Source organism: Urocitellus parryii, chromosome 6 (genome assembly GCF_045843805.1).
Source record: "Urocitellus parryii isolate mUroPar1 chromosome 6, mUroPar1.hap1, whole genome shotgun sequence".
Taxonomy (NCBI): domain Eukaryota; kingdom Metazoa; phylum Chordata; class Mammalia; order Rodentia; family Sciuridae; genus Urocitellus; species Urocitellus parryii.
Genome location: NC_135536.1, coordinates 112,334,119 through 112,358,605, shown reverse-complemented (window position 1 = coordinate 112,358,605; position 24,487 = coordinate 112,334,119). Strand labels below are relative to the sequence as shown.

General features: G+C 50.8%; 2 protein-coding genes across 2 annotated transcripts in view; both read left to right on the top strand.

Annotated features, from left to right (window-relative positions):
• The first annotated feature begins 553 nt into the window (after nucleotides 1-553).
• Nucleotides 554-1,667, top strand: LOC144255343 (calmodulin-alpha). The gene has a single exon (XM_077799830.1). It carries the CDS (start codon nucleotides 624-626, stop codon nucleotides 1,071-1,073), a length of 450 nt encoding a protein of 149 aa, XP_077655956.1. The 5' UTR covers nucleotides 554-623; the 3' UTR covers nucleotides 1,074-1,667.
• A 1,540-nt stretch (nucleotides 1,668-3,207) lies between these two features.
• Itga11 (integrin subunit alpha 11) overlaps nucleotides 3,208-24,487 on the top strand; it is a 114,231-nt gene continuing 92,951 nt past the window's right edge. Inside the window, exon 1 of the mRNA XM_077799944.1 lies at nucleotides 3,208-3,319. Within this exon, the coding sequence (XP_077656070.1) occupies nucleotides 3,268-3,319 (52 nt within the window). The 5' untranslated portion in view covers nucleotides 3,208-3,267. The remainder of the gene's footprint in view (nucleotides 3,320-24,487) is intronic.

The following is a 24,487-nucleotide window of genomic DNA, read 5'->3' as shown; positions in this document are numbered from 1 at the left end:
AATCCCAGCTTCAAATCCCACATGGTGCTTATATTTATTTAGCTTCAATTTTCTGTCAACTCAAATCCCAGCTTCTAGAATGCCCTTCGTACACTTCTCTGAGCTTCCCCAGCCTTAGAATCAGAATCATAGGCAATTTGTCACCCACATCATGCTGCCTTGTGTGATTTAAATAATGTCTAACAATGATTAAATAAGAAATGACTTCAAGTAAATTAAGAATAAATTATAATTAAATAAATAAATACAAGCTCACTCTCACCTTCTGGGCTCCCTCAGTAGCTCCTCTTGCACTTGGTTTCTTCTCCATTGTGTCACCAAATGTCTGCCTCATCCCAAGGCCACATCCCCCTTCCCCACCCTGACCTCTGTTAATTTCTCAGCACTTCCTCTGTCCTTTACCCAGCCTGGAAGAGGAGGCCAGGGTAGGACAGTAGAGAAGAGAGTCAGTTCTTGTGTTCCAGAAACTCTCTTACAAGAGCAAGAAAGCGGTACGGCGGAGGGATCTAGCGGAGGGAGGTGTTTATGAGGCACTGGGGGCGGAGGAGGAGAATTAGTCCGAGTGGAGCGAGTGAGACGAGTGGTTGTGTGGTCGTGTCTCGGAAACCGGTAGCGCTTGCAGCATGGCTGACCAACTGACTGAAGAGCAGATTGCAGAATTCAAAGAAGCTTTTTCACTATTTGACAAGGATGGTGATGGAACTATAACAACAAAGGAATTGGGAACTGTAATGAGGTCTCTTGGGCAGAATCCCACAGAAGCAGAGTTACAGGACATGATTAATGAAGTAGATGCTGATGGTAATGGCACAATTGACTTCCCTGAATTTCTGACAATGATGGCAAGAAAAATGAAAGACACAGACAGCGAAGAAGAAATTAGAGAAGCATTCCGTGTGTTTGATAAGGATGGCAATGGCTATATTAGTGCAGCAGAACTTCGCCATGTGATGACAAACCTTGGAGAGAAGTTAACAGATGAAGAGGTTGATGAAATGATCAGGGAAGCACATATTGATGGTGATGGTCAAGTAAACTATGAAGAGTTTGTACAAATGATGACAGCAAAGTGAAGACATTGTACAGAATGTGTTAAATTTCTTGTACAAAATTGTTTATTTGCCTTTTCTTTGTTTGTAACTTATCTGTAAAAGGTTTCCCCCTATTGTCAAAAAAATATGCATGTATAGTAATTAGGACTTCATTCCTCCATGTTTTCTTCCCTTATCTTACTGTCATTGTCCTGATACCTTATTTTAGAAAATTGATCAAGTAACATGTTGCATGTGGCTTACTCTGGATATATCTAAGCCCTTCTGCACATCCAAACTTTAGATGGAGTTGGTCAAATGAGGGAACATCTGGGTTATGCCTTTTTTAAAAGTAGTTTTCTTTAGGACTTGTCAGCATGTTGTTGTTGAAGTGTGGAGTTGTAACTCTGCGTGGACTATGGACAGTCAACAATATGTACTTAAAAGTTGCACTATTGCAAAACGGGTGTATTATCCAGGTACTCGTACACTATTTTTTTGTACTGCTGGTCTTGTACCAGAAACATTTTCTTTTATTGTTACTTGCTTTTTAAACTTTGTTTAGCCACTTAAAGAAAATCTGCTTATGGCACAATTTGCCTCAAATCCATTCCAAGTTGTATATTTGTTTTCCAATAAAAAAATTACAATTAAAAAAAAAAAAAAAGAGCAAGAAAGCTTGTTTTCCTCTGTCATATTCCCCTTTCTAAACTATGTCCTGTGGATGGTGACACACTGATTCACTTCTGCAAAAACCCCATGCCTGCTTGCTTTCTTTCTCTCTCCCTACTCCCACCGCCAAGTACTTGCCCATGCCTACATACACATACACACACACACACACACACACACACACACACACATCAGGGATGGAATCAGCTTCTCCCAGTCTGTGGCTAAGTAGCAGAGATGAATATATTAAAGTAAATGCCACCGTACTACCAAGAAAAGAGCGACATTGAAGAGGCCAACACAAGCCCACCACTCCATTCATGTGAACACAGGCCTGCTCAAAACCCAGCTCATCCTCAGGAACCCTGCCATCTCTTCCAGGAAGCCCTTCCAATCTCTCCTAGCCTGAAAACCCCACCTCCTGTACTCATCCATTCATCCACCCTCCTCCTGTGTTTCTGGTGTCTAGGGACTGAGTGATCATAGAGATTTCAGGGAGAGAGAAGTTAATCAAATTATTCTGTTAATCAGAGTCTAGTTTCTCTTTTAAGTACAATAAAGATGAGAGAGAGAGAAAGAAGATGAGCATGTGTCTGAGGACCTGAATAGTGGGGACAGGGGATAAGGAAGGGCACAGGAAGACCCTCCTAAGAAAGTGACAGGTCCTCTGCTCCATCTTCCCCACACATTGCCCTCTGCCCTCTGCTATCCTGCCCTCTGCCTCTGCTCCTCCCCTGCTGGGAAGGCCAGCCACCACACTCACAGTTGTGGCCCACGGCTTGATTAAAAGCTTTTTCAACAAATAAGCATTGAAGTTGATTGTCTTTTATTACAAGGAGGGCTGGGGAGGAAGGTGTCTGGGTTCCAAAGAAAAGCATCTTGATTTGTTAACGTGGTTCAGGTCCTCCTAGGTGCCTCGACATGGCTCAGGTGTGGAGGGTGAGGAGGAGGTCAGGAGAGTGGAGGAGGGAGGATCTGCATTTATTCCAGGGTCACAAGATCTCTGGCCTTTACATTTCATGACCCAGGATGCAGAGAGACAAAGGATGTCTTGGAATGCACTATTAAGGGACGTCCACTATGCTTGTCTAAGGGAGACCTGAGTCACAAGGGGTATCGCTGGATCACCTCCAGTTTCCCTCTGGGCTTTGTGGAGCTCTTTTCTCTGGGAGATGGGACGATTGAACCACTTTCCTGAGCAGACCCTGATTTGGTGGTGGTCCCAGAGAGGCAGGTGGCACACCGCCTAAGTAGCTGGCTCCTAGGAGTGGTTGTCCGGGGGAGGGGGAGAAGACCAGATGTGGAGAGGACGTCGTGGCCGCTGCACGCCTCCTGCCCAGGTGGCAGAGGGGCCGAGACTGGCCTGAAGCCAGAGCCCATGTGGTGGCCTTGCGCCCCTCCCCGCCGCTCGAGCCCTCCCACTTCCTCCGAAAGGGCCGCGGCTATCAGGGAACCGGCGCTGAGCGCAGTGCTGGCTCCAGGCGCCGAGAAGAGGAGGCTGCTACTCTGGCTCGCCGCCCCAGCTGCCGCTCTGCGCCCGCAACCCGCCGCAGCACTGCGGGCCATGGACCTGCCCAGGGGCCTCGTGGTGGCCTGGGCGCTCAGCCTGTGGCCAGGTACGTGTCCCCCCTTGCCTTCCTTAGTCTCTGGAAGTCCCTCCCTGGCCCGCTGGGACCACGGATCCAGATGTTAGGAGAGGGAGCACCATACGCTTCCTAGGGTCGGAACTTGGCCGCTCTTGGGGACGTGGGTCCCCTGGGACTGACTGCAATTTAAAGGTTCCAAGTTCAGCAAAAGATCGAGGTGCGCGGAAGCATCTTAAGAGTCCGCAGTTTGGTGTGTTGGGAAAAGTTGAGGAGGTTTAAATTGAAAAAGCGCTGAGGGCTGGTGGCACCGCTGGGTGCCTTGGGTCCCCGAGGGCCATGCTGCGGTTCCCACACAGAGGCTGGGGTAGTCAGGCATCCCAGGAGTGTGAAAGGCGAGTGGGCCCCGACTGGGAAAGGGGATGGACACATCGAGCGAGCGTGCCTCTGTGCCTGTGCGTGGATCTGGGGGCGCACCCCGAAGTTTGGAGAATCAGGCGCCGCAGCCCTAGAGGCTGGAGAGGGAGACGCGGGAGCGAAAAGCTGCCCAGAGTTCATCTCACTGGGTTCTAAAGGAAGCCCTAGGGCGTTTGGCCCCTAGGCTGTGGCAAATCCTCATCTGCCGGGTCACAGGCGGCTGCACACAGTCCCGCAATCCAGGACCTCTGGAAAAGTTACCTGATACCCGGGGTCGGAATAGGACAGCGCCCCCACAACCCGCGCTTGGAATTATGCAATTATTCAATAATCCGGGGGAAGCCGCGGTCGCCAAGACGCACGTAGCTGCCTAATGTACTCCAGGTGTGGGGGCGCAGCTGGCAACCCGAGTCCCGCAGAAGTCAGACCTGGGCTGTCTGCACCGGGAACCTAGTCACAGGTCTTGGCACATCTCTAGCCACACGGGGCGGCCGCCAGCAGCGCTGTTTTATGGCGGGAGGAAATTTTGGGGGTTCCTCTTCTGCGTGCGGAATGTCCAGCAAGGTCCAGTCCGGAGCACGGGCTGGGTGTGGGCGCCAGGATTCTCCTCCCCTTCTGCGTGGCTCCGAGCCTGAGCTGGAGCCAGTAGTTGGGATCTGATGGTGTGGCAGCGGGAGAGGGGCCTTCCGGGAGCGCAGGTGGAGACCCTCCAACCCTCTCTCCAGCCTGCAGACACCACAGGAAACATGTGAGCCCTCCTGTCGTGGTATACCAAACTTCTGGGAGGTCCTATAGTTGAAAGGGCCTCCAGCTGGGGGGTTCAGTTTAGATCCTAGAGTGACAGTTTAAAACAAACCTTGGTGTGTGACGTTTGGATTTGGGAGAAAAGGAAGAGCTGCCACCAGGCTCCACAAATGTCTAGAAATTAGCTACAGTGGGGCAGAGCCCACTCCAGCTTCATTTAGATGGGAGAGGGGTGACATCAGGAACTGTCCTTAAATCACTTGAAATCCAGTCACAGTAAAAAGAATCTACTCTTGTGTGCCAGATATGTTGCCCCATAATCTAAGATGGAATGACTGCCTTCCATGGGGGACAGTCTCAACCTCAGCAAGCTAACAGCAGAAAGGCTTTGGAATCAGACCTGGCTTTCAGTTCCAGCTCCAGAGCCCATGTCTGTCCAGCCCTGCACTGGCTCTCTGACCTCTCCAACAGGCACAGTAGGGCTCAGTCAGTGGTTGTTAATGATGTTGTCATTCAAGAAAGAGAGGTGGTAAAGGACAGTGACATTAAAGGACCTCTAAAGACGCAGGATTTGTGACTCAGAGCTCCCTGTATATGGAGAAAACCACTTCTGCGTTATGTCTGGCCAGTTTGGGTTCTTGAAATATGGGATTTATTAAACATATCAATCAATGTTGAAAAAAGGACATCTGCTTGCAGGGAGCTGGGGGAAGGGCCTAAGCATGTATGCAGTCTGAGCCTTGCCCATAGCTGAGGACAAAGCCAGACCAGGGAGAGCTAAACAGAAGTGCCAGGGAGTCAATGGAGCAGAGAAACTAGGGGATGTTCAGATGAGAGAAGCTCAGTGTCAGTTGAATAAGCAAGGGTGACTTCCTAAAGGAGGAGATAAATTTGAACAGGACTCTGGAAGAGTATGTGGAGTCAGTGTGACTTAAGTGAGACTCTTCAGATTTTAGGATGCTAAAGAAAAAAAAAGTGCATACTTTAAATCCACAAAGGTGATGTTGGTCAGCCTGGACTTTACAGACTGGAAGGATCTCAGGGGTCATTGGGTCCATTCCCCAAGACCTAGGCAGAATTGATGTTGATCTGTCACCTGTGTGTCACATGGATGCAATGTAAAGATTTACCAAGAAGCTTGCCTGCTGGTGGTGTCACAGTTTGGTTCGACCAGAGATTTACTAGAGGCCAGGTTGGGAGTGAGTGGTCACTAAGATACTTTGAGTTCAGAGCCCTGGCTGCAGAATGGCTAAGCTGATGGGGTAGACAAAGCTATCAGGAAAGCCTTAAAAAAAAGAAATAACAAATCTGAAGACATTTATGGCTGACGTTCAGACGGAGTAGGTCCATTGACCAGAACTTCCAATCACAATCCATCCATAGTATGAGCGATGATTCTTTTAAAAATGCACCTGAGCCCCTGTTATCTGCCAAGCCCCGTAAAGACACAAAGCACAACCAGACACAGAGTGGGGCAAAGGCTAAAGAGTCTCACTGCTGCAAAAGGTCTGGCTCTGCCAGTTAGTGCTCTGTGCGCTCAGCAAGTCACTACATGGTTCTTCTGTGCCTTAATTTCCTGCAAAGTGGGGATAATAATAGAATTTATAAAGTTGTCATGAAGATCAAATAAGCACATTTACATACTTTTTGCTGGGAAAGTGCCAGACATATATTAAGCACTCGCTAAGGCTGTCTTTCTTCTCCATCATCGTCTTCCTGTCTGTAAGAATCTAAAGATGCACAGATATACACCTTTCAAACTCAAGTCCATAAGAGAAATCTAAGGGAAATCTGTTGGAGACTCAGAGGAGACATACAGGCCAGTGCCCTAAATAAACCAAGCTTCTCTAGCTTGGGAGATGCAGTTTGTCATTGTCACTTTGCTTCCCCTTTGTCCACTTTGCTGGGAGCTTATGGGCCAAGACCCTCAGCCACTGTGAGCTGAGAAACCTCTGAACCCCTCCACATCACATGCAGGCTCTGGGGTCCTAAGGAGATGAGGTGGAGCCTCACCCTCTTTCTCTTTTTTTGCCAGGAGTCTAAATAAACCAAGACTTCCCCAGCCCCTCCCTCCAAAGACCTGGCCTATGGTTTTGATCACAGTGAGAACTCACTCCACCATGGACCCCCAAAGATGGGATGCAAATCTTGTCCTTCTCATGATTCCCAGGCCACCCACACAGGCCTGTGGGCCCTGGAGGGACTCAGTGTCTCACCTCACCCTTGCTCTCTCTGCGTCTCCCTCTCTCCCCTCCGGGAGTGGAAGCTTCCTCACTTTTCTCTCCACATCAGGGAACTTCCTTTCATCCCCAGCCCCCACACCCTGCCTCAACCCCTAAGCTTAGGAGAAAACTGTGTTCTGAGCTGACTTGGCTCTTACTACGTAGAAGGGAGTTCATCTGAAGAATTTAAGAAATTCATTTTCCTCTCCACAAGGCCCGATTTGGGATACTATCATCTCACCACAGACTTCAATCTTCCTTTTGGAATTAAATCTGGTCATTGTTGGAGTGCGCCTGCCTGGCATTGTCATGATCCTCCCCAGACAGTGGCCTTTGGCCGACTCCAGGAGGGTCTGCTACAAACAAGCTTTAAAAATGCTCCAGTGCCCTTCAAAAAAATGACATCTCTGCCACTCACTGCATGCCCCGTGCCCCTCCTACCCCCAAATCTAGGGCTCTCACCAAGGATCCATAGTCATTGGAAACTATTTTCCCCAAAGCAATTGTGAGATCAAGACACTCACACTCCTTAGCATGGAGAGCTTCCCATAGTGAGCCGTGGTGCAGGTGGGACTGTCCCCAGCTTCGCTGTGTCTATCCTGTCAATCCTAATGCCACTGAAATCCTAGGAGTTTGTTCCCAGTGAGGGGAGGAGGGGATGAGGGGAGACTAGGATAGGTCATCTTGTAAACCCAGAAGAAATGAGCTTCAAAAAACTTCAGTGGAGAGTTTTCACACTGAGTACTTAAGACCAAGATGAATAGAATCTCACTCGGAAGGAAAAATCAGAGTGGGCCAGTCCCCTCCCCATGCTCTCAATTCTTCCTTCACCTGAACACTGACCTGGCACCCCTCAGCCAGCAGTGGTAATAATCAGCACAAGCAGGGGTCAGGAGCTAGGTCACCTGCATTCGACTCCCTTCTAGTTGGGCGACCCTCGATAAGCCCCTTCGAGGCTTAGTATTCTCAACTGTAAAATGGGTAGAATAATTTCATAAGCTGATGCTTGGGCTAACCATCCATATGTGATTCATTCATGTCACGAGATCAGAGCAGCATCTGGCTCCCAGCAAGCCCTCAGATCACAGAGCAGTTTTTATCCTTTCTGTCACTTAGTATTTGCTGTGCACACACTTCCGTGCATCTCCGCTAGACCTTGCAACCGCATCATGAAATCACTACTGTGATCCCCAGGCTACACGAGTGAAGAGAAATGAACAGTCCAAGATTATGTCGATAAAGTAAGAGGCAGCATCAGGATTTGACTGACCCAAAGCCACGGCTCTAAATCCACGCGTGATAATTTCTCTCTTTGGGAAATGGGACTGGAAAGCATAGAAAGACAATATGGGGCCCTGGCAAAGGAGCTGACTTCAGGGAAAATGAAATCAGGGTGCAAACAATCACCCTCCCTGACCAGGAGTGGGGCACCTGCCCCTTCAGACTCAGCTAGACTCCAACTCCTCCATGCAAGATGCTGGCTTGGTGAAATGGGGTCCTCACGGGTGCCTCGCAGCCTGAGATCCTCTTTTCCTCACTGTCCCAGATCAGACTCCACAAGCGCTCAACCACCTGTCCTCAAAGGCCTTGATATCCTGGGACACTGACTGCCCAAGGGTTCCTGCTCAGCCCATTCTCCTCCCCAGCCTGCCCATTTCCATTCCCCTAATCAAAACCTGCTCTGAGCTTCAGGCCTAATAAGTTCATTCATGCTGATCAGCGCTAAAGAGCGAGGACAACTCAATGTGTCCCACCCAAAGGGATTTGCACTGTAATTGGGCTGTGCCTTAAACCAAAGGAATAAAGAGCAAACCAGGGCATTTTAGGCACCAGGACTGGCCAGCAGAGGAAACAGGGGAGGCTAGGGGCCTGCTTGGCTTGGTCCAGCCAATCAGAGCCCTCCCCTATCCCTGTCCCTGACAGCCAGCCGCTTCCTATAAGGTAGAAGAACCCAGCCTGTGGCTTGGATGGTGAAGCTCTAAAGCGGGCAGAGGTTTTTCTACGTGGCATGTGGGTGAGTTAGGGAAGTTGCTATAGCAACATGCTCCAGGATTCCAAACAGGATGACACAGAGAAGGGGTTCGTGCCTCTGAAGCTGGGGCTGACAGCTTTCTTCCCCAAGCAGCTTCACCAGCTGAGCCAGACAACCAAGAATCCTGACCCTGCAGATTTCCAGGGCCCATTTCTTCTCCATAGATCAGAGAGCTGGGCTCAGGAAAGCCAGGGAAAAACCATGAAGTGGGCTAGTAGGTGCAGCTCCCACCCACAGTCTGCAAAGAGTGTGCCTTCCTCTGTCAGGAAAGGATGTTCCCTTTAGATGGATGGGGAGGCTGAGGCTCTTAAAGGTTAAATGATTTCTGTGATTTTTTCCCAAGATCACATGGGGACTCAGGGCCAGGTCTTCTGACCAAGGGTGAGGTTTAGATCCTAATTTGCTACATCCAGTGAGTAACTTAAGGAGTAAAGAATACTTCAGTCAGGGAAATGATGTTCTAATGGTAGATTTTTCTCTACTGGTGGTAGTCAAGTCATGCAAGATCATTGGAATCATTCTGGAATATCCCTAATCTCTACCATCCTCCTTCTCAGCCTAGCCCATTCCAGGCTCTCACCTCCTCTTCCTTCAAGGAAGAAGGCCACAAAGCAGTTTTCATTTCCTCTCCTTGTGCTGGGGATGCTCTTTTCCTGGAGCTCAGGCCCTTCAGAGTTAATGATTGGTGGTGATCATCAGTCCCTTAGCAGACTGAGTTCCTCTCCAAGTTTATTTATACAACTTGTAGGATGAGCTACATAATCTGCAGGATCCACTGCAAAATAGCCCTGCTCACATGGTCCTGCCTACAGGTCTGTCATTTGGCAAGAAAGACACTTTACGGATGAGGACCTGAGTGACTTGTCCAGTTCAGTAACATGTACTGAGCCCCCATGAAGCCCAGGCGACTAGAGTGTGGAGATTCCAAATTATAGACAAGGCACTGACTCTGCCTTGGGGAATGTGGGAGTGGGGAGCAGTCTGCAGACTCCTCAGGTACAGGCTCGTGCCAAGTGCTGGTATGCATGGAAGACGGGGTATCCATGGAGCAACTCTAAAGGCCCACAGATCATTTTTAAGTCCTGAAGTCCCACAAACATTTCTGTCTCTGTTGACTTTGAGAATTGTTTGGGGAGGACCTCTGAGAATCTGACCCTGGGCTCTGGAGCAGCTACCTTGGTATGTTGCAAAGCTAGGTCTTGCAGAACTGGCCTTCCCACAGCTCCAGGGATGTGCAGTGGCATGGGTTCAATCTTGATCTTTAACAAACACAGCCCGCCAAATCCTGACCTGCGGGCCCTCGTCTCCATCAGGACTCACCCATCAGCAGATCCACATCCACAGAGGCCTGCTCGGCCCTACAGCACCCTATCCAACTGAGCTTCTCTGACTTAGCCAAATACAAGAGCTGCTTCCAGCCCGCACTCACACTGTCCCCTGTATCCCCCTTGATCCTGTCCCTCTTTTCTCCTGGCTAACACTCACTGATCCTTCAGGTCTCCATTTGGCCTCCTAAAAGCCTTCCTGGTCCTTTAGTCAGAGCCTGGGCCCCCTCACATGATCTCAAGGTATCCTGTTCCTGCCCACCCAGTGGTACTTCCTCTGGCTAGACACCTTCCCTGTTGTGCTGGGAGACCACCAGAACAGATGCCAGGCCTCGGATCCACCACTGCAGACGCAGGTCTTGCATAGTGCTAGATGCAATAGGTGCTTCGTAACAAATGAGTGGAAGAGCCATCTGTCCAGGGAAGCAGAAAGATATTTAAGGGCAGGACAGATGTCTGAAATCTCTTTGTACTCATACTTGATAAATGATGATAGTACAAGGGAAGAAATAATACCGGTTATAAGATAGCTACAGATGGAGGAATCTGAGGTTTGAGGGGTGAGAGACAGATTTTTTTATTTTTGAAAGAAGGATTTACTTGGCAGCAAAAGAGGTGAGTAGAGTATATTGATGCAAACCACCTGATGTTGGGTGAGCAGGATGCTGGAGTATGGACTGTGGGGAACTGCAAGAACCAAACAGTGAGCTAGAGCCACTGAGAAAGAAGCCAAATGCCAATGAGAGCATTTGGATTGGCAGATGGGAGCCATTGAAGAGTTTTGAGGGAGGATAGGGACATTTGCATTAGGACATTCTAATCTACATTTGCAGAAGCTTCCTGAGGAGGTAGGGAGGAGGTTACATGTGACAGGATGACAGTGGCGAGCAGGTGGAATGACAGGAAGCATCCAGCACTCCACCACTGGACTAAATCCCCAGCCCAAATGACAGGCAAGCGGTGCCCCTGGCTGAGGAAAGTGTGAGGGGATGCGAGGTTCAAGGTGGGGAAATGGAGTCAGTTCCATACATGTGCCCTGGTGGGGTTTGTGGGGCAGGCGGGGGCCGTCGGTATGCTGCCTGGGAGCTTGGAAGCCAGTCTGATGCTGAGCCTTTCAAATGACTGGTAGCTGTCACACAGACAGGCCTGAGTGAGAGCAAGCGTCCATAACATGGAGACTCTGTCCCTCCATCCCCTTTTCGGGCCCAGAAGCAGTGATTCATGCCCCAAACTTAAGACGAGCTCAGATTCTGGTTTTGAAAGCCATTTAGAGCAGAAGAAACCATCGAGAAAGCCAGGCCAGACCACAAGCCAAACATCAGCTGTGGAATGTGCTTGCTGCTGACGGCGAGGCCAGCCAGGGGCAGCAGCCCTGGCAGGCTGCACGAGAGGCCCCGCCGGCAGGTCTGACTGTGGTCACTTGTCCCCAAGATGGTCTCTGCTCTTTCCTCTCTTCTCAGTGTGGATCTGCCTGCATCCCATCTGGCACATTGTAAACCCACCCCCAACACACACCCCTGCCCCCAGCCTGGCCCCCCCACCACCCTTGGTTTGACACAGTGGAAACCTAGGTATATAATGACCTCCTAGGCAAGAAGTGAGGGTGGAGCAGAAGTTTCAAAAGCCTCATTTCCCACACAACGTTGTGATTCAGACATCAACCATACTCTGCAGAACGTAGCCATGTTATTTAGTGCCCAAGAAGGAGCTGGGAGTGCCTGGAGAAGATGGCAGGGGCTGAACATAGACCGATCTCTGGGAGCTATCTGACGAGAGCCATCCATGGTGCATTAGGATATGACATGAACCCCCATTGCACAGACGGAAACACTGGGTCTGAGCCCCAAAGGGTCATATGGACACAGGCTTTCAATATTGGCCTTGATGCTTATTAAGTGGGGGACTTTGGACAAGTGACTTTTCTCTTTGGATGGTGTCATGAAAATCCCAGTGCTACCTGGTAATCCTGACTTGTAGGATTAATATGAAAACTGGAAAAACTACCCAATAACAAAATGTTTGGCAGCGATGGAATGCTCACAAATGTTAACAGCAACATTGGCTAACCCAGAAGTTCAGTCGCTGGGGCGAGATCTCCCAGGTGGTAGAGTCACAGCTTTGGATGCAAACCAGGCCGTCGGACTCCAGAGACTGTGATTCTGAGAGGTCAGATGACGGCTGCTAATCCAGACAGCCAGAACCCAGAACTCAGAGCTTGTTATCTCAAAGGCCACCTTCTTTCATGATATTTTGTGGTTGCTGATTTGGGTTTTGTTCGTTGTTGTTGTTGTTTGGTTCTGTTTAGTATTTTTTAGTTCTCAATGGACTTTTATTATTTTTATTTCTTCACATGTTAGTGCTGAGAATCGAACCCAGTGCCCCACACGTACTAGGCAAGTGCTCCGCCACGGAGCCACCACCCCAGCCCTTGTTTTGTTTTTTTGTGGTGCTGGGTGGGAGTCAAAGCCAGGGCCTCACGCTTGCTGAGCAAGCACTCTCCAGCCCAAAGCCGTCTTCTGCCTGCACACAACTCTGGCTCTACCTGCGGAGCCCGTGGTGCTTTCATTTAATGGTTTTCTTTAAGTGAACCTTAAATCAACTCAAGATCTTCACGGAACCTCATCCTAAGCAATAATTGCTGGAAAAACCTAGGATTTGGTTTTCTTATAATTTTAAAACTCCTGTGTAATCAAGTTTTCATGTTCACACTGATTCAACCTAAACTCCTCTCTCCGTGGGGACACGAGGTTCCTGGTGCCTTTGTGCCTCCCAGGAAGGACAAATTTCCTGCGGCTCCTAGCGCTCAGAAGGGAAGTGCTGTAGGAGTCAGATGTGACTGGGGGACTCCTTAGGAGACAGACCTGGTTTGGTTGAGGTCTCCTCCAGGGCCAGCTGCTCCCTGGGAACCCACTGAGGAGCCCTCAGGGAAGCTGGCAGGTGTCCAGGCAGAGGAGGGTCCCTTTTCTCCTGCGCTGGGCCCAGGTGAGGGTAAGGCCCAGGAGCATTTCCCCGCCACCAAGCAGCCAGGTCCCTGGCTGTTTCTGGCAGCTTCCTGGGTGGGCAGTGGCCCCACTAGACTGGTCTCCATGGCTGGGCATAGGCAGGGAAGGGCAGCCTTGCCAGGGTGCCCACTCGTGAAGGCAAAGGGGGGTTTTACATGGAACCCGAGGGCCGTCCAAATCTGTTGCACTTACAAAAGACAAAGAAACCCCCAACCCCCTCCCTAACAGATATTTTGAAGTGAGTGGAAGTGGGGAGGAACTTGCTGCTTTTCTTCTCTCTGGCAACTCTAGAAAGCAAAGCCCTCCTGGACCGCTGCCAGAAGAACTGTCATATGCCTGTAGACTTCTCTATGTCACCTCATCAGCAGCACCCTACTCTTCACAAGGCTCCTGCCTGGATCCCTTGGATAGTGGGAACCGTTCCCTTCCTTCTCTCTTGTTTTCTCTTCCCCTGGGAATCATTGCACTTTCTTGCCCTACACACCCCCCGTAAGCACTGAGTTCATGCCAGCTTGGGCCCCCTCTTCAGGCCGGGCTCGGCTCAGCCTGCTGGGCATGAAAACCACTGCAAACTAACTCAGACAGAGGAGTTCCCCATTTTCCCTCTATCCCTGCCCCACAGCCTAGTGATTATCACTAGAAGCTGCTTGAAAGCAGCCGTAACTCAGGCCAGGTGACCAATCCAGGCCAACCCTGAACATTACCAATGTAGAGACCAAAGCCTGGGACTGGCCTCCACCTCTCAAGCCTAAGGTAATGGCAGAGCCCTGGAGTCAAGATGAGGACCCCTGGGTCAAGCTTGGAGTCTGAACTAGAGTGAGCTTTATTCAGTCACTTCTAAAAGAAATGTTTGGCCTTTGTGTTTCCAAGGGCCCTTTGGGGACTATGCGTCCATGCTTCCATGAACATTCCCTGAGCCAGAACTTTGCCTTTCATACGTGAACAAGAAGTGAACAATGGGGACTCTATTTTAAAACAGTTTGCTCTGGTGCACGGGTGGACACAATGCATGCTTGACCCCTGCTCGTCCACCCATCCAAGAGGAGTCTTAGGCCTTGGGGGTCCCTGAGAGGTCCAGCACCAAGCGTCTGAACATCCCAGACAGTGACCATCCATGGCTTGCAACCCTCCAACGACAGGAAACTCACCACCTCACAAGGAAGTTCATTTTCTAGCAAAGGCAGATGAACTCATGGGCCTTGACACTAACGGGGCAGTAGGCAATTGAGATGGCTTTGCAACCATGAAAGACTGACCTATACTGAAGACTGGAAGGACCTGTATATCCATCAGGGAACAGAACCCTGCACTCCCTAATGCCCCATCCACACCAAGCCAGGCAATGGCACCTGGTGCATCTGTGTTGAGCCCTGAGCAACCAGAAAACTCTTCTGGTGGGTGGGGTGTACCACTGTAGGGCGAGCCCCACAGACTTGGAAGGGAAGGGCCCCCACGATTCCTTTTTTTAGTTTACATTCAAAGAGCAGGGTCAGACTGGTCTGGCAGTTCTCTGGGTCCTCATTACCCTACTTCCTCTCCTCCAAGGGAAAGCCCTGCCACAAATTGCATATCTTGAGCTTTGTCTTGCTCTTACTTTGCCCAAACACTTGCTGGCCTGGGGCTAATCTTGGATGCCCAGGGCTCTTGATCCATACACCCACGACAAGCGGGACACATGCTTAGGAACTGGAAAACCAAAACCAAACTGTCAGAACTCTTTGAGCTGGTTAGTATATCAGATAGCCAATTCAGCTCTCTTTGAAATGCCTGTAGCCAGGATCAGAGTAGGCAGGGCTGCCACGTACCACTATACAGGTTGTGCACTGCATAACTTACATCAACTATAACATAAACAGCATCCTCTGCAGTTGGTGTAATACAGTGAGAGAGTAAAGTTTTAAAGATGATAAAAGTGTACCTATATGGACTTCTTGGAAACCTACAACAGGACTTAGGGATAGGGCAATTAGTTTAGTGTGTGCCTTTTCAGATAAGGATACTGAGGGCCAGGAAGAGGAAGAAACTGGCTCAAAGTTGCAAAGCAAGTTAGAAGCCGTGCTGGAATTAGAACTAGGGCTTCTGAAGCCAAATTCAGTCCCTCTCTGAGACTCTTAGCATCACACTCCCCTTCAACCCTTAGTTGTCAGGTTAAGAGTCTTAAAGGTCTGAACACTCGTGTTCATTTTCTACTGTCTCTTTTACAAATGTCCATTGATCACTTACTGTGTGTTAAGCACTGTTCCACGTGCTGAGGATGAAGTGGGGACACAGAAACAGTCCCTTCCAGGGGAGCACTGGTCAATGCTTAACAACAGATTCTGGCCCTTGGGATAGAGTGGAAAGAGTTCTTATTTATAGCATTTGCCAGTTTTCCCTGGTGTAAATCCTCTCCTCAGGGTCAATTTCAAGCTACCCCGTCAGCTCCCGTGAGCAGGCCTCAGCACACGCTGGTCCTCTCCCTGTGTGACTCAAACCCCAGGGAGAGAGGAGACAGAGTTCAAGTGAGCCAACAGGTCTCACAACCACCTGCCGCTATTTTAAATTGTAAAAATAAAAAAGAAGATGCCGTGAGAAGGAATAGTGGGTTCTCCATCCTGGCTAGGACATCAGCACTGGAGGGTGAGGGGAGACCAGCTGAGCCAAGACCTCGAGGAAGACTGTCCCGGGGAAAGGGAGCAGCAGGGCAGAGGTCTGGAGGTGGGAAAAGAGCTTGGTGTGCCCGAGCTGCGGAGAGGAGGGTAGCAATGATGACACTCATGGGGTAGAGGAGAAGGCAGGTCCTGCAGCACCGGGTGAGCCTGGGGAAGGATCCGGGATCTACTCGAAATGCCATGAGGACTCCAGAGGTGATAAGCAAGAAAATGTCACCATCTGAGGGGACTTTTAAAAAAATCATTCTGGCTGCTGCAAAGGGCAGAGCGAAATTAGAATTGAGCACCCTTATAGAAGATTTGCCAAAATCTAGGTCCAAGATGACAAGATTGACTGGGCCTAAGGGATGACAAAGGAGATGGAGGAGAGGACCTGAGGGGTGAAACCTGCAGGATTTGCTGGTGGGAAGTTGAGTCACAGGAAGACTCTGAGCCTCTGACTTGCAGGTGGGGAGGTGGGAACACCACTTCCCAGCGTGGGGAGGCTGGCAGAGAGACAAGTTTGGAAAAGAAAACTCGGGGTTCCTTCATGGACAAGTGAAAATGCCCCGCAGGCAGCTGGGCAATGGCTACTGGGGCTCCCAAAGCAGCCTGAGTTAGCCTGGGGCAGAAGGGGGGTCTCAAGAATCTGGGCCACTTTGACATTGGAGGGGGCGGAGGGGAGGTGGGAAGCACCAGCCCAAGGTCCAGCACTGTTGGCCAGAGCCTGCTGCAGGGGCATATCTGTGGTCACAACTCTTGAGACCAGTTTTCCATCCAACCTGGGATATATGTGTGTGTGTGTGTGTGTGTGTGTGTGTGTGTGTGTGTACATAGGTGTGTTTTAGTTGATCAAGACATGATTGTACTTTAAATGAGTACCATGCAGAGATTCCTAATGTTGATTTGGGTACTTTTATATCCTTCGTAGTAGTTCTTGAAAGCTTGAGGAAGAAGCTCCATCCCTACGGAGAGAAAAGGATAAATGATAGAAGACAGAAAAGTATACTAGCTTTCATAAAACTGTGACTTTAGCCCTGAAGGAGGTGATTCATGTGTCCTCTGAAGGCATGAGAGGGTTCTCCAGGACTGGGAGGAAAACTATGTTAATTATAGCCAATTTCAGTTTGCTGTTTTCAATTTTCAGGCCTGTTTTCCATGATCTTGACATCTGCTTAACCAGCACTTTGGCAAACTACCGATGAGAAGGGCCTCCATGGCTCTCACCAGCACTTGCTCTTTCTCTCTGGGTGCTGCCATGAGTGCCTCTATTTCAGCCTGCATACCACGGGCCCTCAAAGGGGTTTGGTCTCCTCCACGGCCCAGTGTCCCCACTGTCACATAGGTTGATTGTTTCTGACTTAGAGAATTCTTCCTTATCTAGAGCTTCAAGTGCTTTGGAGATTGGAGGAAGGCCATCGTGATAATAGTAGCAAACAGTTTCTTTAGCACAGCAGGTGACAAGGAGGGGATGGTACAGGGAGCGGTGAGTTTCTGTTGAGATGACTGTCTTAGGGGAGAGAGGTAGGCAAGCAAGGCAGGGTCCTCCGAGGTCACACCAGAGCCTGGCAGGAGAGGAAGCCGGCTGCACTGATGGAGGGCAGTGGGTGAAGGGCAGGCCGCCCCGTGTCTCTCTACTCAAGTCCTTCCTGGATGAAGATGAAGTGAACTTGGTGAGGCTCGTGCCAGGCAGCACATCCTTTACCAATTTCAAAATGCCATTAAGGCCACCGGAGTCTTCAGAACTCTTGGCTAAAGTGGACCTAGCAATCATGCAGTGAGGATGCTCAGCCCCCTCATGACGCCCCAGGAGAGAGCTTTCTGATTCCTGATGGGTTCTTTTTTTACACATTTAACAGTCAAGAGGCCGTGCAAATGCATCTAGATCCAGGGCCCTTCCTCCTGGGGAAGGCAGACACTGTGGCCACAGCCTCCCATGAAGCAGACCTTGCTTCTAACCGCTGGCGCACGCAGAGCCACTTGCTGCCAGAAGCAGCAGTGGGTGTGGACTGGGGACCTGCTGTTTCCCCAATGAGCTAATCTCCCTGAGAATCAAGGGTGTGCGAGGTGACGCCTTTCCACGGGGCGTCCTTGCTGCCTCCCCCTTCTCCCTCCTTCCTTCCCTGGCCAGGCCTAGCGAGTCTCCCATGGAAGCCACCCTCTGCCCCTTGATGGGGACTGTCAGGAGAAATCAGTGCTGGCGCTCTCCTCCCTGCGGGTCTCCTCCACACTGCGTCATCCCTGGGCTCTGCGCCTGTGTGTGCACCGGGCCCAGTGTCTCCTGGGGCAGAGTTCCGACCTGCCCTGCATGAAGGCCAGAAGGCTAGGGGTCTGAGACAAGGCTCTAGCTGCTTCTTCACCAGCTGCAACAGCGGCAAGAGGAGGAAGGACGGTGGTTGGCTGGTGACGCCAGTGGTGGGGGGAATGGGAAGCTGGATGAACTCCAGGGTTTTCCTTCAGAGAAGACGGCAGCAGGATAAAGCCCATGAGCAGAGAAGCAGGAGGTCCCACCTGGAGGACAGTCACTGGGTCAAGAAGTCAGACACTTCTGTGTGAATGACAGAAGTGAGAACACAGAGGGGCTTTTACGAGAGTGAAGGGGGCGCATCCCTTCCTTGGAAGACCCAAGAGCGGGCAAATTTGCTCTCAGGTAAAAGAGGGCATCTGGGCTAGCTGTGAGAAGTGGCTGGTGTCAGCAGGCCGGCTCCCCTAAACACAGCCTCTGATTCTAACAGAAGGGCCGGGCCGGCTGGTGCTAAATCACTGTGGGGCTGGGGGACAGCTGACCTTCAGAAGTGGCTTGAAGCTGAGGACACTTGTGTTGGACCAACTGCTGGCGGGAGCTGGGGGATGTTCCTGGTCCTGGGGGCAATCGGATGGAGTCCTGCTGGGGAAGCACCACCTGCTCACCCACGGTCCACAAGCCCCTCCCCTCAGAGGGAGATGGATTTGGAAATGAATCCAGAGGAAAAAGAGAACACAGACTTAGGACATCCGAACTGTGAACACTTTTAGGCCACCAGGGAGACTGGTGACCAGAAAGGGGAAGTATCTTGTTCAAGGTCACACAGCCCGTAAGTGGCAGAACCCAGGAGAAAAACCTAGTTTCCTGATGCCCAGCCTCGTTCTTACCACAGCAGTTTTAGCATCTAAGAGGTGGGGACCATATATCCATGTCCCCGTTTCTGAGTCCTAGAACCAGCTGTCTTAAAGTCGGGAGTCTACCCTTTGGCCTTTGACAGCCATATTTCCCCCTCTCCCCTAGGTTCTCCCATTCCTAGAAGAGCCCAGGGAGACAGATCCTTGGTCATTCCAATGCCACATAGTGCTGTCATCAAGGAGTCAGAGTAGACAGCCTGGGGTCCACAAAATTTTTTAACTAAGAGGGTCTAAGGGAAACCAGGAGGACCTTCTGCCCATTGCCCTAAATCTCATTGAGATTTTAGCATCACAGTCCAGCCCCAGGGCTGGGCAGGGCTTTCTGTGGAAAGGTGATCACATTCCTGGACACTCACCAAGGTCTCTGTCTTCCTGACATCTGATGGGTCCAGAAGCCCCAGCCAGAGACAGAAGGCCCCACAGCCAAGTCCCCAGGGTGCAAATGAGGGGCGGGGAGCTGAGGCCTGGAGGATTCAGAGCCTTAGAAGATGATTTTCTCTAATTCTTTCCTTTGGCTCCGGAATGCAAAATATTATCATTTTTGCCTGGAGATTTCCCTTCCCAAATGTACTTGGCTCTGGCCAGTGTCGAGATGAGTTTGCATTCTTCCCCACTGCCTGGGCTCCAATTCTAAATTGTTTGCGGAGACTCAAGACAGATGCTCTTGTGCTGACAACTGGAAGTCAGCTGTGTGTTGGTCCAAAAGAACCTACTGATGTGTGCCAGGGCTGCACCTTGGGTGTCAGAGGCCGAATCTCTCATTTTCCAGATGGGAAAATGGGGCCCCCGAGAGGCCCAGGGACTCCCCAGGCGCACGAGTCAAGTTGACGGCACGGCCGACACTAGAACTGAGATCACCCCTCTCCAAATTTCTCTTGGCTTCGCTTCAGACTCCGCTGACTTCACCACCTGTCTGCTGGCCCCAGCACGGCTGCAGACTCTGAAGACCACAAGTCATATCGTACCCCGTGGGGTGGCCCACCACCCAGCATGCAACCTGGAGCACCCAGACCCAAAAGACGATGATGGGAGTGAGGTCATACCACAGGACTGATGGGGAAGACAGAGGGTCATGAGGAACCACTGGCGACCTTGGACAACTCCCGCCTTTCTCTGGGCCTTAGTTCTCCCCCTTAGGGCACCGAGGTCTTCAACTCCATAGAGCAGTTCTCAAACTGTATTCCAGGAACCCCTAAATTTCCAAGGAAAGTGTCCTAGATTTGCTCCTGGGACTGAAAACCTGCTACTTGTTCCTGCTTCCACCCTCAGCATCAACCTTTTGTGTCCACTTGGGATTCGCTGAGAAAAACAAAGTTTAGGGACCAATAAATGATTTGATCTCTAAGACCTTTGCTTACTCATAAAAGTAAAATCTAATAAGTTCCCTGATAATATCTGCTGTGTGCTGCCTTCAACCCAGTGGTAACGGGTCTTGCCCCTGTCCCATGGTGACTAGAAAGGAAGAAAATGAGGTGGAGGAAGCCCTGGGGCTGGGCTCCAGAGCCCAGGGTCCACAGAGGGCGGTTAGGTCTGGCGGTTTGGGTCGGCATCTGCATCTGCCACTCCTGGATGGGGAAGGACAGCCCAGCTATTGGGCGTGGTGCAGAGCTGAGGTAGGGACAAGCTATGAGTGGTGCTGGGCCACACTGCTCCCTGACAGGCTGGGGGCAGGCCCAGTCGGGCCTAAAGTCAAGTCTCCTCAGGGAGATCCTGAGAAGGGAATGACTGGGCCACTCCCCAGATATTGTGAGTCCCCCCAAATTCCCCAGCGTTCCTTCTCCCTGTATCTTTGTCCAGATACTGTGAAATCGCTCCTCCTCCTCCCTTCTAGTCCAGCACTGAAGAGCTAGGCTGCATCGGTTAACAATTGCTATGGTCATGCCCAGCCCTTCTGGTTTTTTATCTTGAGTCAGCATCTCTCTGAGTTGCAGAGGCTGGCCTTGGACTTGCCATCCTCCTGCCTCAGCCTTCCGAGTGGCTGGGATTACTAGCATGCACCACCGAGCACAGTCCTTACCCTGCCTCTTCAGTGGCAAAAACTGTAGTGACGTGGCAAAGGGTGCAGAGAGAAAAGTGAGGAATTGGGACTCATGGTGCAACCTGGGGCAGACCACGTGGCTCTGACACCTATTAGGTGTGTGACTTGGGGCGAGTGATGGAATCTCTGTGCCTCACTTTGAAAATAGGGGTCATGAGAATATCTGCCTCTTAGGACTGCTGTGAAGACAAATGAGTGAATACTTCTGACTCCCTTGTAGGGGTGTGCAGAGGGTTTATTGGTGGTGGTTGTTTAGCAGAGCTGCATTTTCTACTCTAATTTAGCACATTTTACTGAGGACCTTCTGTGCCTGGGTCCTGGGGTGGAAATAAAGAGAGAAATAAAATCCAGTCGCTGTTCTCACTCTGCTCAGAGTCCTGGGATAGATGGATATGTTTAGTGTGGTCACCTAACCAGGATCCACTAAACACGCTCATGTGGACGTAGAGGCAGAGCTGCTGCCCCTGAGAGGCCCACAGTCCCCTGCCATTTCCCCATCAGCCAAGTAGCTAGCTGTGGGGAGGAACTGTACATTTCTCACCCTGCTGGGACTTCCAAGGTCAGGGTCAGATGCCCACCAGCCTGCAGGCCTCCCAGAGCCAGTGCCGGATCCCAGGGTCTCCTCGGAGGAGGAGTCTCTGCTTCTCCCCAGGGCTGGAGAGCTCCCTGAGCTACCTTACCTCCTCTCTGGGGGAGTCCTCTTCTCTCAACTGGCTAGAAGCTTCCCTGCTTAGAGGACCAGGTTCCCCCCGTCCTTTCTGCAATATCTCACTAGTGCTGATTAAAGGAGCCCAGACTAGGGCCTCGGCCTCCAGCCATGCCCCCACCCCCACCCCAAGGCTTGGCTTGGCTTCCTCAGGCGCCCATCTTTGAAACAGTGCCTCCTGGGTAAAGAGAAGCCTGGCTGGCAACAGGGCAAGGACCATCAGGTTTTCGTTATTTGCTTGGGCAAAAGGGCAGCAGTGCAGATGGTGCAGATCAGCCGGGCGTCTAAAGCTCATCTCTTTCTTGCTTTGAAAGGCACTGTGTGTTTCCAGAGCTGCAGGAAGTCCACTTCGTCCATCTTTTTGCTTAGGGTGTGTCTGAATCCTTTCTCCCTACCCTCCTTCTGTCTGTGATTCACATTCAGAGGTGGAGATTCTTGAGACCCAAGTAAAACTGGGAAGAGGGAGATAGCACCAGAGAATTTTGGTGAAATTTCCAGCCTCCTTCATCTACCCCTGCACCCAACATACCAGGAAAATGGAAGCTCAGGGCGACCCAGACAGCACAGGGGAGGGCCCAGAGATCCGGGTGAGGTCTTGGCTGTGGAGACCTGAGATGTCCACAGCTAGGGGTCACCCAGTGACTTCCTCTTGCTGTCAACTCAAAGCCTGTGCTTCATCCTGACATCCAGGGCCCAGGGGACTCTGGCTCCATCCTGCTTCACCTAGTCTCCCTGTTCTACCTCTTGTAATCAGGGATCCGCCTGATTCTACCAAGCAGGGGCTGAGGAACCCAAGTAAAATTGGGAAGAGGGAGATAGTACCAGAGACCTAGGGTGGGTGGGTTTTCAACGATGCTCAGATTGGAGGAGGACCGTCCTGGGTGAGGCCACTTTGAGGTGAAGATTCAGGAACTGGGGTGGGGTGAGTGCCTCCCCAGGAAAGGGAGGCTCATCAATGGGGTACTTCATGGCTCAGCACATTTGAGGACTTGGGGTGCACACTGCCTCTTCCTAGCTTTGTGACCTTGGCCACATGGCTACCTTTGTACCTCAATTTCCTCACCTTAAAATGAGAACAATAATATTCTACTTTCAGAGACTATTGTAAGGAGAAAATAAACTTGGAAAGGAGGGAGCCTGGTACATAATAAATGCTCTGCACATGTGTTACTTTTACGATTGTTATCGAGATGTAGGGGACAGTTCGCACCTAAGGCAGAGAACCAGGATGTGAACTAAGGCAGGAAGAAGCCACCAGGTTCTGGTTCTGAGAACAGGTTCTCAGAAGGTGTGAAATTCATCAAGCAAGTCTATCTGTATCTTCTGGACACAGGACAAAGATAAAAGGCCACTCAAGGATGTACCCTGAACACGCCCAGTAAGAGGAGCTGCTATAATCCAGGGCAGAGCCACAGAGACTCTGCAGAGCTCACAGGGAGGGGCACACAGGGCGGGCACTTGATAGACACTTCTGTAGCTAGCCTGGAGCCATCAGGTGATGGTGCTGTGGTCCCATGCTGGTGCTCCCTCACTCTTGAGCCCGGGACGGCCCAGATGCTGGGAGCTGGTGACCCCACCTTCACCTGCGGCCAGTGCTTTTGAGAATTCTGAGCCCCCAGTGATGTTCAAGCCCAAGGCTATGGCTCCAGGCCCCTCTTCGGATGAACTGATGCTTTATTTAAAAACCCAGATAAGATTCTGAGAAAGGGAGCAGCCGCTGATGTAACTTTGGCCACCGTCCACCCCAGAGCAGCCCAGGAATTGTGGTTTTTCCCCCTCTGTCATCAATCTCGAGGGCAGAGAAGTGGCAAGCAGCACAGCCAGGCTCCTAGCGCCTCTGCAATTGGCCTGTTGATTCCCATCAAAAACAACTTTGTTTTGTTTTGTTGGCATTCGGGGGCCCATAAATCTCTGAGAAGAGTACATTCCCCAAGTATGAAAACCATGGCCATCAGAGAAGGCCAGAGATCTTGTCGGGAGCCGGGGTCAGAGACGGACTTGACGTCATTTTGAGGAAACTCCTCCTCTGGCTGGTTTGGTTTGGTGAGAAGCACATGCCCACTGGAGTCTGGGGAGGAAGCCAGCACTTTGTAACTTCATGCTCTTCCTGTGGCCAGATTTCACTAATCCTGTCCCCAGGGAGGTAGAGGTAGGGACACTGGGGGGGTGACGGGACCAGCCCTAGACAGAGCCCCTAGTGAAGGTACCCAGCTCCCACCAAGGGATGTATCACAAGGAACCCCGCTGGGTGCTGAGGCAGGAAGGGGGGGGCCTCATCACTGAAAAGAATCTTCTCTCCCCCGCCCCCCAGAGTCTTTCCTACAAATAGCTGAGCTCCCAAGAGGGCGGCCCAGCACCCTGACACCCCATGCTATTTAATGGTGTTCCCAGCTGACCTGTTCCCTACTGAGTGATTTATGAGATTTAATTGATTTAAAATTAGTGGTTAGGCACCTAGAAGAAGATGTAGGTGACATCAGTGCTCATATCCATTCTTTTCCTGTCCCTTTTCCTTGATGGCGGGAGCAGTGTCCCAGCAAATGAAGAACCTGGTCTCTAATTATTCAGTGAACCCATGAACAGGAGCTGAGATACCTCAGTGAGAATGCAGCAGTCTGGTGGCCCTTAGAGGACAGAAGATGTTATAAAATATCAGCCGTGTGGCTGGGCGCGGTGTCATACACCTGTAATCCCAGCAGCTCAGGAGGTTGAGTCAGGAGGATTTTGAGTTCAAAGCCAGACTCAGCAATGGTGAGGCTCTAAGCAACTCAGGGAGACCCTGTCTCTAAATAAAACACAAAATAAGGGCTGGGGATGTGGCTCAGTGGTCGAGTGCCCCAGGTTCAATCCCTGTACTCCCCCCCCCAAAAAAAATCAGCCATGTGACAATAAACAAATAAATGATTTGTTAAAAAATAAACATGCA

Bases quoted from the DNA above. Each gene is read 5' to 3' on its own strand.
- LOC144255343 (XM_077799830.1), top strand. From the start codon at position 624: ATGGCTGACCAACTGACTGAAGAGCAGATTGCAGAATTCAAAGAAGCT.